General features: G+C 39.2%; 1 protein-coding gene across 1 annotated transcript in view; it reads right to left on the reverse strand.

The window, feature by feature from the left end:
• The window catches only part of DMD (dystrophin), a 2,044,437-nt gene that overhangs the window by 683,010 nt on the left and 1,347,140 nt on the right, over positions 1–14,287 (reverse strand). The window contains exon 49 of the mRNA XM_025371836.1: positions 9,833–9,941. Coding sequence (XP_025227621.1) covers positions 9,833–9,941 — 109 coding nt within the window. The remainder of the gene's footprint in view (positions 1–9,832; positions 9,942–14,287) is intronic.

The raw sequence follows: 14,287 nt of genomic DNA on the forward strand, positions 1-14,287 counted from the left end.
ATATATATATATATATATATATATATATATATATATATATATATATATATATCTGTCAGCTGTGTCTCAACAGGGAACGAAGTTGAGATATATAAGAATACTGAAGAGCACTGAAATCAAACTCAGGAGATGTGGGGTTGGGTCCAGATGCTGCCACTAAACAGCTGGTCAAGCATGCAATCACTTAATCTTCTTGGTATTACTATTATTACATTGGAAGGTTGATGTATTTGATCTTTCTGTAAAATAAATGTACTTGTTCATTTGACCAAAAAATATTAGTGCAATACCTACCATTTGCTAGTCATTGAATTAAAGCTAGACACACCTGGTATTTGGCATGTAAAGGTAGAAAAAGGGTATATAGACTTTATGATGTGACAGAGTCATGGGTAGACCAGTAATTATGGAATAGCTTCCAATTCTGAAGCCCACAACAGAAAAATTGTATGGAAAACACTTGGGAGGGTAGGAGGAGGGCCACGGAGATGTTAAAAATTTGAGAAACAGCTTTTTTTGTTGCCAGACCATGGGGACTCATCTGATTCATGATAGAAAAGAAAAGTGGGAAGGAGATTAAATAACAGACCTCAAAGAATGAAGGAACACTGTCGAAATGTACAGTAAGCATAAATGGACTTTTCCTATTTGAATACAAATAATTTAGACAGTAACTGGAACTTAGGTTAGGTAGTTGAAAAACTGTCAAGTATAGCAGATTGGTGGAACGCCATCTGCTTGTCACTTTTTAAGAAGAGAGTTGGCAGTTACCCTTCTTCAGATTGCTTCTAATAGAATGAGAGCCTTTTCTGAGATAGTGGAAAAGAATGAATGACTGCTCAAATACTTTTCAGACCACAATCTTAAAATCGACAATTGAAGTACAAAACTGCTACAATTTCCTTTTGAAATCTTGTTTCTTTGAAGGTAAAGTTATATTCAATTTTAAAACTATTCAGTGAAGTTTTAGGAAATATTAGGAATACATGTTGAAGCCTTCCATTTTGAGTAGTAGGGTACATATTCCCATGAATATACCTAAATAGTTCTGGTTTCTTCATCAGAGTATGACAGTCAAGATTATGGTATACTCTATAGTGATTTCAAGCAGAAGTCCTTTCTTGAAGAGTGTTAAATAGCATAAGAAGGTTAAGGTAAGTTTACTGCAATTAACACTTTATTTCTGTTAAAATGCAGGACATAGGTAATCAAAAATCTCTAATCATCAGAATTGATGTTAGCCTTCTCTTTTTCCTAGAAATGATGAATTAGAGCTTCCCTTCCTTCATCAGTTCAGATCCCAAAGCACAACCCTAACTGGAAATGGTAACCATGCAATAAAACTGCCAAAAGGTTAAGAGAGGGAGAAGAAAGGGAACTCCATCATAAAATGGATAATTAACATCTAAATGCTGAATATTAAATACTAAACAGTAGAGGTTTCACATTCTATCACTGTCTTGGATGTTAACAATGATGCCACTGTAGTGCCTTTCCTGTTAACCAGTGAGCATTGTTGAAGAACCTGGCCTGGGACCAGGGACCCACTACTGCCTACATAGAAAGACTTCCTTCTGATGAGTGTGAGCAGTGCTGGGGCCTCACCAGCCAGGGCTTTCTGTTGTCTCTTCCCTTTCGACAGTGTGATACATCTCCTTAATTTCAAGCACTCTTACCTCACTGATACATACAAATATGAATTTTTAAATTAATTAATTAATTAGTTAATTAATGCCAAGAGTTAAGGAGTCTCCCTAGCTGCTCAAGGCCTTGAAGTATCTTGGGATAGGGTGTAAAATTGATTTATTTTGTTATTACAACTGATTAAGGGTCTTCATATTTTTTTGTACAAAAGCTTGCTCCTAACGTATTAGACTTTGAGGAAGTTTTCAAGGTTTAGAGGCTGTAACTAGAAAAACGACAATAGTATAGCCATGTTGTAAGTGTTTTTAGCAGGGAAATCATCTGTTAGTGAGGGAGAAAAAGATTTGACTCCACTGAAATTTATTTGCCTAATCCTAAAGATTCACCTGAAGCAGAATCAACAGTAGAAACATTACCGAAACAGGAAAGGGTGAGGGTTACACACCCCTCCCCTGCCATGTTTCTATTAATGAGAAGGATCAGGACCCAAGAGAGGAATAAGAATGCAAGAACTAATTGCCATCTTTTTCCTTCACTGCAGATAAATGAAGGCCATTTTCACAAAAAAAATATGATCATTGCAGATAAATGTAGGATATTGTCATAATAAATTAATCTTTTTTTTTTTTTTTGCAATTTAAGCCAAAAAAATGTAGTATGACAAGAGTACATTTAAGTGCCAAGTAACCTCATGCTTTAACTGCCTAGATATTTAAGGTATTATTGAAATGGAAATGGAATGCTTTATTTAACTTTGGAGAGGTGAGTGAAGTTCAAATTAAAATGTATAAATAACCTTATATGTGAGTATTTGATATTTAATTTAAATAGAGACTTCAAAAAATTCAAATGAAGATAAATAAATCACTGCTTGATATATGGAGTACTGATTAATAGCATAAGCTCTGGAGTCAAAGAGACTTATTTTTGAATATCTACTCTGTCACTGACTAACTGTGTAACTTTGGACAAATTATTTAACCTTTCTGACCCTTCGTTATCTCATCTATAAAATGGGAATTCCAACATAACTTACTCAAAAGGTATAACTGTGGCACTAATTCTAAGACTTGTATTAATTTAGGTTTGCCCAGAAGTAGACCCTGAGACAAGGATTTAAATACAAATAATTTCATCGAGAGTTGATCCCAGAAAGCCATGGTAGAGGAGAAGATAGAGTTGTAGAGCTGAGGATATACATATCTGTCAGCTGTGTCTAAGCAGGGAACAAAGTTGAGATATATAAGAATACTGAAGAGCACTGAAATCAAACCCAGGAGATGTGGGGTTGGGTCCAGATTCTGCCAAAATGGGAAGGAAGCCTATACATGGGAAGGAAGCCTATACAAGGCATGCTAAGAAGCCTGTTTATCACTGTGGTCAACTGCCCAATGCACTGGAGATTTTTAGTGTGGAACATGCATTGGAGGTGTCCTACCCAAGGGGAGAAGAAGGTGGGATATTTATTTTGATATGGTTTGGCTGTGTTCTCACCCAAATTTCATCTTGAATTGTAACTCCAATAATCCCCACGTGTTGTGGGAGGGACCAGGTAGGAGGTAACTGAATCATGGGGGTGGGTTTTTCCTGTGCTGTTCTCCTGATAGTGAATAAGTCTCATCAGATCTGATGGTTTTATAAAGAACAGTTCCCCCGCACATGCTCTCTTGTCTGCTGTCATGTAAGACGTGCCTTTCCTCCTCCTTCGCCTTCTGCCATGATTGTGAGGCCTCCCCAGCCATGTGGAACTGTGAGTCCATTAAACTTCTTCTTCCTTTATAAATTACCCAGTCTCGGGTATTTCTTCATAGCAGTATGAAAACTATGAAGACTAACACATTTATCCTCCAGCTTCTGTCCATTGGTTAAGTGCCATTCCAGAGATATCTCCTCCCCAGCTTCCAGCCTGCTCTGCAAGAGGCAGAGCTACTCCTACAGCCAGAGAAAGGACTCAGGTAGAGTCACAGGTACTTGTAGTTAGAAGCTTCACGGTTTACAGGAAGGATGAGTGCTAAGGGGAAATGGGTAGTCCACTAAGGATCAAATCTATCTTACCTGCTTGGTTTCTGTAAAGTGTCATTGGAGCACAGCTGTGTCCCTTTATTTAGGTATTGTCTGTGGCTTTTAGTATACAATGACAGAGTTGACCACATGACCCATAAAGCAGAAAATATTTAGTATCTGGTCCTTTGCAGAAACAGTGTGTTGATCCCTTATATAGTTGGTAGCACAACTGAGATATTAGAATTTAGGCTTCTTGACCTCCAGTGCTGTGCTTTCCTAATTACACTTGAGACTTGCTCTCTCCAAACTTAATTACAGGAAGAGATGATTTTACCAGTGTTTAATCAACTAGAAACTTCTATTAACTGGCTCTTCTATATGTCTACATACAATGGGTTATTCATTCCATAGTTATTACCAAGAGACATTTGAATCAAATATCCTGATTTGGAGTCTTCACATTAAGCATGTCTATATGCAATTTCTTTCAAAAATGCTAAATCGGGTATTGTAGAACATTAATGTTCTCAGAACCAGCAGCTTGTGGATAAGAAAGGATTCACATTGATATTTACAACCAGATTTGCTGGCTCTTCGTCTCCATCTGCCATGCAGGCCTTCAGACCCATGCAAAGTCCTGTCTACCTCAATGGTTCTGAAAGTCTCTAGAGGAACTTATGGCTTTTCTTCTCACAGGTCTCATCCAGGAACATTGAACAGCTCTGCAGGGCAAATACTGCCTGGTTTAGTGTGCTGTCCATCTCCTTGGACATGGAACTTCTAAGCTATAACTTCTAAGCTATAACATCCTTGGGGTGGGGGGGATGCAGAGTAGAGGTGCTAAAATAAGATGGATTTCCCTTTAGATTCACAGCACGGGACCTCATTGGAATCCCACTCCTTGCTGAACACAGCAGAAGGGATGAATTTGTTCTTACCCACTCACTGTATGTCTGTGGTAGTAGTTCTCAAAGCATAGTCCAGCATCAGCATAACCTAGGAACTTTTCAGAGATGCAAGTCTTGGCTGGGCACAGTGGCTCACACCTGTAATCCCAGCACCATGGGAGGCTGAGGTGGGTGGATCACCTGAGGTCAGGAGTTCGAGACCAGCCTGACCAACATGGTGAAACCCTGTCTCTACTAAAAATACAAAAAGTAGCCGGGCGTGTTGGCGGGTGCCTGTAATCCTAGCTACTCAGGAGGCTGAGGCAGGAGAATCGCTTCAACCCAGGAGGCAGAGGTTGCTGTGAGCCGAGATTGCACCACTGCACTCCAGTCTGGGTGACAGAGCAAGACTCAGTCACCAAAAAAAAAAAAAAAAAAAAAAAAAAAGAGAGAGAAAGAGAGAGAGAGAGAGAGATGCAAGTCTCACCCCAGAGCTAGTAAATCAGAAACTCTGGGGTTGAAGCCCAGTAATCTATACTTCGCTAAGAACTGGGTGGTTGTAACACATGGTAATTTTTGAGAATCACTGAAATAGAGCATTGGATTCAGACCAACACTTTTGATCTCCAGTTCCCCCCTTTTCCCCAATGTAGTGATTTGTGTATAAATATGGTAACAATAAAACCTTCCATCCTAACATGCATACCCCTTTGACATGTGATGTGGCAGCTCCTCCTTTCAAGAGATGAAGTAATTTCCCCATCTCTTGAATTTGGGCTGATCTTTTGACATGCTTTGACCAATAGAACTTAGCAGAAGTAATGTACAAGTTTCAAAACCTAGGCATCAGGAGATCTTGTAGCTTCCACTCTCCCTCTCTTGGAACACTGCCCTGAGAATAGCATGTAATGAAGCCTAGTCTAGCCTACAGGACGATGAGTGGCTTTATGAAGAACCAAGGTTCTCCAATCAACAGCCAGCTGTCAGATATCTGAGAGAGTCCATTTTAGACCATCTAGCTCCTGTTCACTTGCTAGATAACTGCATCCACATAAATAACAGCAAGCAAGACCATCAGAATAACTATTCAGCTAATCACAGAGCAAACTTCAGACGCACAGAATTATGAGCAATAAATAACTCTTGTTTTAAACTGTTAAGTTTTGGGGTGCTTTTATGCAACAATAGAAACTGATATGGACAGGTATCCAAGCAACAAGAATTGCAAGGTTTTTTTTTTCCAGCATGTTGATTTGTCCTGAAAATTAAAACAATTTATACTGTTCAGGCAAGGCCACCCCATTATAATTTAAAATTTAAGTAAGCAGCCACAAGGTAGTTTGGTTTAGTGTTCATAAAACAAAACAAGCAACTTTAGGCCTCAGCTTCTACATCTATAAAAGGAGAATATTCAACTAGATAATAATTGCAGTAATTATTCCAAGTTTGGATTTCTATGGTTCTAAGAAATTCAAATAGAGTGAACCATTTTTTTCTACTTCTTAAGTAGAAAAAACACAGAAACAGGCCAGGCATGGTGGCTCACACCTGTAATCCCAGCACTTTGAGAGGCTGAGGTAGGTGGATCACTTGAGGTCAGGAGTTTAAGACCAGCCTGATCAACATGGAGAAACTCCATCTCTATCAAAAATACTAAAATTAGCTGGGTGTGGTGGGGTGCACCTGTATCCCAGCTACTTGGGAGGCTGAGGCAGGAGAATCACTAGAACCTTAAAGGCAGAGGTTGCAGTGAACTGAGATCACACCACTGCACTCCAGCCTGGGCAACAAAGCACGATTCAGTCTCTCTCTCTCTCACACACAAGCACATGGAAAGGAGAGGAAAGGAGGGAGGAGGGGAGGGGAGAGGAGGGGAGGGAAGAGGAGGGGAGGGAAGAGGAGGGGAGGGGAGGGAAGNNNGGAGGGGAGGGAAGAGGAGGGGAGGGAAGAGGAGGGGAGGGGAGGGAAGGGGAGGGGAGAGGAGAGACGGGAGAGGAGAGGACACAGAAACATATATCACTTTTACTCCAAATATGTTTAAGATTGAGTTAAATTATATTAACTGCTGGCCAGCTGCATCCGTATCTGTAATTTTCCATTAGGTTCTTGGACAGAGAGTTAGTGTAAAGCATAGCAACAAAACAAAACACAGGCTTTGGAGCTTGACACACGTGGACTGAAACCCTTGCTTGCTTGCTTTCCAGCTGTGTGGCCTTAATCTAGCTATTTCCCCTCTAAACTTTGGGGTCCTTAATCTTTAAAAATTATCTATAACCATATGTTCTTTGAAATTATTTTCAGGATAAAGACATATATGTTAAAGCTACACATATATGTGTAGCTTCTACACATTCAATAGTAGGAATGCAATGGAAAAATTTTACTATAATGAATTATAAATTCTATTCTATTGTAATATAGTACATGAAATAATAAACATACACAAGAAGCATAATACAAATTAGATTTTCTTTTTTTATATTGCATTTATATCTGATTAACCTCCTGCAAGTCAGGAAGTCAGGAATAGAAACAATTCTTTATTCTGATATTTGAACCACCACAGTAAAGAAAAAAGAAAAGCCTTATTTTAATAAAAGCGGCTCTGGATCTAAATGACTACCTGTTGATTTTTTTCATTCAACATTTGTGTATTTAACACCTTGACTTTATGCCCAGATCTGTTTCAGTGTGCTAAAGAGGATGAAAAGCACCTGCTTTTGAGAAAAATTCCTCTTTCTCTTAATTCTTTTTTAGCTACTACCACAACTCTGCCAGCTGTCACCAATAGCTTTGAGCTGAGGGCATTCCCAGACTCCCCACACTGGCAGCAATGTGGAGGGCGTAGGAGAAGACAAGAGTGGTAGGGGGTGTTGAGACCCTCGTGTTGGGGAGAAGGAAGTAGGGCAGTGCTATGAAAGATGAATATCTCTCATGGCTTCCATCACACTTCCCCTGACCCGCTCCTCTAGTTTTACTGATCTCCTTAATATTCTGCCATCTTGTTCCTACTTCAGTATCACTGCTCAGTCTTTTCTTTCCCTGCCTGTAATAATTTTCTCAGAAATACACCAGGCTCACTTCCTCACTTACATCAGTTTTCTGATGTTCTCTTAATAGACAAGCTTCCCTGACCACACGATAGACAATAATACCCTCATGATGTCTCCCTGCTTAGTTGTTCTCTGTAATGGTGTTTCTCAAACGTCAATGTGCACAGGATTCACTTGGGGATTCTATTAAAATGCAGACTGTGATTCAGTGGGTCTAGGATAGGGGCCTCAGATTCTACATGTCTAACAAATACCCACTGACATCAATCTGTAGACTACACTCTACAGTACTTACAATTATTGAGACAGTATATATTTTCTTCATTAGTTTATTACATATATTACATAAAACATATATTACAATATATGTTTTATGAAAGGAGGGACTTATCTTATTCTATGCTGTACTTGCAGCACCAGTATGATGCTCAACACGTGGAAGTTAATAAATATTTATTAAGTGGATGAATTATATATGTTGCTGGAAATCAAAACTGGAACTTTGAATGTCTTTTTCTTATAAACATTATTGTTACATTTAGATAAAATACACATTAAATGAATTTCGGTGCCCTGGTTTTGGAGCCTTCCTACCATGTGTAAAGTGGCTTATATGGGACATAAACCCATAAGTTCAGACTTTAACAAACTTATAAAGAATCGTTGGAACATAATCTCTTCATAGAGTTTATGTCTGAGTCTGAGGCTGAACATGTCAGGGACAGCCAGAAAACAGACACCAATAAATGATAATATAGGAACAAACTATGTATATTCACTGAGGGAACCAAAAAGTAGAGCTCATAAAAAGAAATAAACCTGACATAGTTAGTTGAATATAACCCTGATATAGCAATTTTAGTGTCCCAGATTGACAAAAAGAAAAAAACAAAAACAAAAACAAAACCATAATGCTTGCATATCTTTTCAAGTCTCCAAAGTCGTTAAATCTAACTCTGATGACTTCTGAGAAATCCCAGGGGACACATGAGATGCACTGTCCTCAGATTGTAGGGCTTCTTTTAATCCAAGCACTATGCCTTCTAATGAATTATGATTGTGCTACCCCAGCTGTGATTCTTCCAGTTCAGTATTTTTCTACTTGACATAAAGTAAAAATCAACTTTACCTGAAGAACCAGTCACCATGCTTTAATGCTTCAATCATTTGATCTTTGAAAAGTAGACAAGGCCAAAAAAAAAAAAAAAAACAAACAAACAAAAAAAAAAAACAAAAAAAAAACCAACACCCAAAGATGTTTTTAGTTCTGGCTAATTATAGAATGGTACAGCAAAGAAGTTTTCTGGCTTTTTTCCCCTGAGAGTCAAAGCCAGCATTAACATTGCCATGAGAATGTATGAATACCTTCTATCAACAATTGAATAGGAAGGAAAATAAAATAGACTGAAAATATGCAGTGAAAACAAAAGTTAAAACTACAGCTAAACGAAGAAATATTCCTCCCCCAAGTCAGCTTGTGGTCCTCACAATCCATTTTTCTTTTACTTGAACTAAAAATGGAAGAGCTCTTAAATTGTTTGCAAATGGGACAGGGAGAGGTGCTAGTAGGACTGTGTGTGTTTCTGTGGTTTCTATGATTCTTGTAGCCATATTTGAAGAATATTGTCTAAATGATATAGGATTTGTTGAGATGGCATCTTCATGTAGTGTTAGTGGATAATCTGGCAGTTCACCCTGAATCTCTCTTCAGGGACAATGCACACATCCTTGGATGCTAGGAATATTGGTTGTTAAAGGTGTTTCTTACTAAGAATTGCCTTCGGCCTCAGAAAACTTGTCCAAGTTGTCCTTCCACTGTCAGGCAGCAGCCAGCCCATGGCCAATGGCTGGCTGGATCAGAAATACAAAGTCCAGGCCCACTGCCTGTAATTCAGGACAGCTCTGCAGAGCCAGCCCAGATGTAGGGCTCCTGTGAGACTGGCTTAGGCCTCTGTTGCAGCCAACTCATGTTTCAGACTCTCCCACAATCTCCCTGGTACTCTTCTCTTCCTTATGGGTGTATCTCCAGAGAACACTCCCCATATCCCATTGTCATACAACATTTTGAATCAGAGTCAATTTCCAAGGAATGTACTCTAAGACTTTTTGCATAGTCAACAACACAAAGCTTTATCTCTATCTTCAGAATTGAAACAAATTTTCTCTCTCATCCAGACATCACTTCATAGTTGTGCTTTTGAACAAATAGCTAAAGCCAAAGAGAATGGGATCCAGTATACTTACAGGCTCCAACAGTGGTCAGTCCAGGAGCTAGGTCAGGCTGCTTTGCCCTCAGCTCTTGAAGTAAATGGTTTACCGCCTTCCACTCAGAGCTCAGGTCTTCTAACTTCCTCTTTAATAGAAAAGCATACACATTACTTATTCGATTAACACTCTGAAGATAACTTAATTCATGAACATCTTAATTCATTTGGTGAATATATTATTGAATTTCTATTATATTTTACTTCTAAATTAACTTTAGTGGGTAGAATTTCTTTTAAAGGAATTATAATTATTTTAGCCAACCACCCTACAAATATTTATCGATTGCTCCATATAAACTCTCCAGGCATAATTTTATTAAAAGGAAGTAGAGTGCAAACATTAATGAAAACAAACCAACAAAAAACAGTTCCCTCTCAGCAACTGGCTTAATTCTTGAAGAGTATCTATTGTGGTTGCATACTAAAATTATCCAGATAAATTGAGAAAAATCCTAATGTACTGGCTCACTCCCAGTCGATTATATCAGAATCTCTTAAAGGGAGGGGCTGCAGTGGACATGGGAAGATGCTACTTAGAGCCCCCCTTCAAGGAAAGACTCTTGTTCTAGATGATGGAAATGATGTCACTAGACATTCTTCAGCTGTCAGTCCCTTCAGGGACTGCCTGAGCTGCAGAGAGCTGCCTTGTCCAAGGTCATGCCTTTTCCCCGGCAGCCCTCATTCAGTGACTGATCAATGTGAAGGTATAAAGGCCTGACTAATTTGGCTTAAAGCAGGACACGTTTGAAGAGGTATTTCAGCTGCAGAGCTCTCCGTGGCATAAGCCAAGCCTGTATTTGGCCAGTGGTGTGCTGGTAGATGTATATCAACTGGATCTCTGATCTCAGGGTGTTTAAAAACACCTTGTTTTTAGTGTTTGCCAATTTCTGTGGTGTAAATATTCCCACCACGGTTAAATTTAAATTACCAAGAAGATAACATCAAGTGCCTCAAAAAATGCCTGGCAATATAACAGTAGGCCGTCCTGAGCTGGTTCCACCTCACTGGTTCAGCTAGCTATACAAGAAGTTATAGCCAGTAGAATGTGAGCAGAAGTGTTTGTCAGTTTGGGGCTGAGGCTTTGAAAAATTTAGTGGGGTTTCTACCTTTTTTTCCTTTCTATTGTTGGAAGCAGAAGACTCTTAGGTCCTACAGCAAATCTTTACAACTTACTGGGGAGAGAATTAAGTCCTGATGCCCTAGAGCAGTTGTTCTCATACTTTAGGATCAACAGAATCACCTGGAGGCCTTGCTAATTGCTGCAGAGCAGCCCCAGAGTTCTGGATTTAATAGATACTGGGTGGAGCCCAATAATCTGCATTTTTAACAATTTTCCAGGTGATGTTGATGCTGATTGTTCATGACAAAATCCTAAGTATCTATAATACCTAATCAGTTACCTGAGCATTTATCACAGACCAGTTATGTACCATTCTTGAGAACATAACAGACCCTCAGATCATTTTCAACAGGATTTCATTCTCTTGCGAAACCCTAGCAAAGAAAAGCTACCAAGGGAATGGCACGCAGAGGAAGAAGATGAACAGGACCTAGGTTTCTGCAATAACATATGTAAGAAGGCTGCTTGACTAGGAAAACATAGGCTGGGTTGCCATGTGAGCAAGAGAAAAACTCCTATTGTGTTAAGCCACTGAAATATTTAGTTCATTACAAGCAGCAATACCTTGCCAGTATAGTAGCACTAGTCACAAAAGCTTTACCAGTGCCTATAAGAGATAATAGCTGCATTTTTATATCACTGTACGTTCTTATGCTTATGTTATAAGGAATACAAATAACTTTATTGATGTTGGGTTTGCTTAAAATAAATATATTAGCAGAAATTGCATTTCTAGTCTGAAGAATCAGAGTTGGAAAAGAGCCAGAAATTACAAACTCTTTAAAGTAAATAGGAATGTCAATGAACCCAACCTAACTGGAATGTTTTATACACACATTGTAGTTTAATGCTAATCATTAATTTAATGCTAATCATTTCAATGAAACCATTAATTTATTTATTCCAGAAAAAAAATTGTTCAGGTGCTACTCAGTGCCAGACTTTGTGCCAGTTACTAAGTTCACAAAACTGAAGTTAGTAACCTCTAAGCATTCACAGGCATGTAAGTAAATTAGAACAGAGATTTTAGGAAAAAATAATGATTTCAACAAGACACCTTGGGGGAACACCGTAACTCAGCCTGGAGAGGTCAATAAGTTACCCACAAAAGCTAACATTTGAACTGATTTTGAAAGATAACTAAGAAGTTTTCAGAAGGGGCCATTCAAGTGCCAGGTGGAGAAAGGGCATTTCAGACAGAAGGAAAACCACGTGCAAAATGGCAAGAGGTATTGAGCCTTAAAAAAAAAAAAAAAAAAAATGCAGTGTGTCCTGGCTATCTAGACTACAGTGTTTATAAGTAATGATACAGAGCTGCAATAAGGCAATTTATTAAGGCCTTGTAATGTGGGGTTATCAGATTCTCTTCTAAAACCACAGAGTAGATGGAAGTGTTTAGAGAAGTAGAGCAATATGATACGATTCGTGTTTTGCATTGTGGAGGCTTTATCAGAAGGGTGCAGAGATGTGAGTTGCAAGACTAACGTGGTAATTGGAGTGGGAAGTGGTCCGCTGGACTGAAGGCTTTGGCCATACAGAAAAAGGTAAAGGTGTAGAGGGGTGTGTGTGTGTGTATTTTCTTGCCTTTGATAGTTGAGATTTTGAGCTGGTAAACGACGAAGAAAAACTTTCCATCAAATTGTTTCTTCTAGTTGTGGGATATGAGGTTTCTCTTCAAATAATCTGATCAATCTTTTATTCTTTAATTCATAGTACACGCCCCCACACACACCCTTTTTCTCCTTTTTCCTTTTTGCCTTTGTTAGATGCCCAGGCACGCCTCAGTACCAAGCGTTATCAGTACCAGCTCACATTCATTTACTTATCTGGAAAGAGGACTAACTTTCTAGCTCATTACAGATACCCCTTCCCCTTCCTCTCCACTTGGTTTTACGTGCCCACCCTATCTTAAACAGTCAAATGTTTAGCCAACCGGGATTAGTTTAGATTGTATGACCCGACCCCGGCCAATGGGGAAAGGGTACAGGACTTGCATCAGGAATAAAGGCTCTCGTGCCCCTTTGTTCAGGTGTGTTCTCATGGCAACTGGCCAAGGAGGCACCCCTCTGCACAGAAGTAAAATTGCTTTGCTAAGAATCCTTTGTTCGAGTGTTCAATTTCCTTAGGATTTTGAGCCTTATTCCTAAAACAGTCTATCCTGTCAGCGTGTGTCTTTCCAGTCAAGACTACATGCCCTTTGCAAGGCAGGACTGAGTCTTCTATGCCTTTAATGGTATTTTCTTTATATCCAATCCAGTGCTTCCTAATAAGAGGAGTTCAATAAATATTTCTGAATTGAATAAAATTAAATAAAAATGGCTAGTTGAATAAAGGAAAAGAGAAAGAGATAAATGAGTTTCTTTTTCCCCAACTTGACTTCAATGTGAACTACACACCATGAATGACTGTATATGTGTGTGTGTGTGTGTATATATATATATATATATGGTACTTGAGGAAGCCTATGTAGGTTTTCCAGGTGTGCAATCATTTTATTAGGCTTATTTTTTTCTTTTGAGACAGGGTCTTGCTCTGTCACCCAGGCTGGAGAGCAGTGTCAAGATCTCGGCTCACTGCAGCCTTGACTTCCTAGGCAATCCTCCCACCTCAGCCTCCTGAGTAGCTGGGACTACAGGTGCATGCCACCCTGCCTGGATATATATATTTTTGCATTTTTATGTAGAGATGGGGTTTTGTCATGTTGCCCAGGCTGGTCTCAAACTCCTGGACTCAAGCAATCTGCCCATCCCAGCCTCCCAAAGTGCTGGAATTACAGGTGTGAGCCACCACACCCAGCCTTATTAGGTTTTTATAAATCCTGAACCAAACTGTATTTAAAAAGTAATCTCACAGACTAGGGTCACAAATTCAGGTCCCTATAGGGACTAGGTTGTAACAAAGGGAAGAATAAGCCTTGTCTAAAACAGAGAGCTATAACTTCAGATGTGGCTGCTGACTGCCAACAGAAAAGTGGGCATAAGTTTAAAAGCAAAAAACAGAAAAACAAACAAAAAACCTGGCTGATCATATTCCCTCATCAGTGTATACCGGAGAACTTTCTCTCACATTCTTAAGGTCATAAGGAAGTACAAGAAAGTTTGTTGCTGCATTGTGGGGAATTGAGGACAACATGGGTGTGTATGTGAAAGACATGGATAAGGGTATATGTAGAGCAATGTGCATGGATTTTTTTATTTTTTTGAGATGGAGTTTTACTGTTGTTGCCCTGGCTGGAATGTAGTGGCGTGATCTTGGCTCACTGCAACTTTCGCCTCCTGGGTTCAAGTGATTCTCCTGCCTCAGCCTCCCGGT

The sequence above is a fragment of the Theropithecus gelada genome, chromosome X (assembly GCF_003255815.1).
Source record: "Theropithecus gelada isolate Dixy chromosome X, Tgel_1.0, whole genome shotgun sequence".
NCBI classification, from domain to species: Eukaryota; Metazoa; Chordata; class Mammalia; order Primates; family Cercopithecidae; genus Theropithecus; species Theropithecus gelada.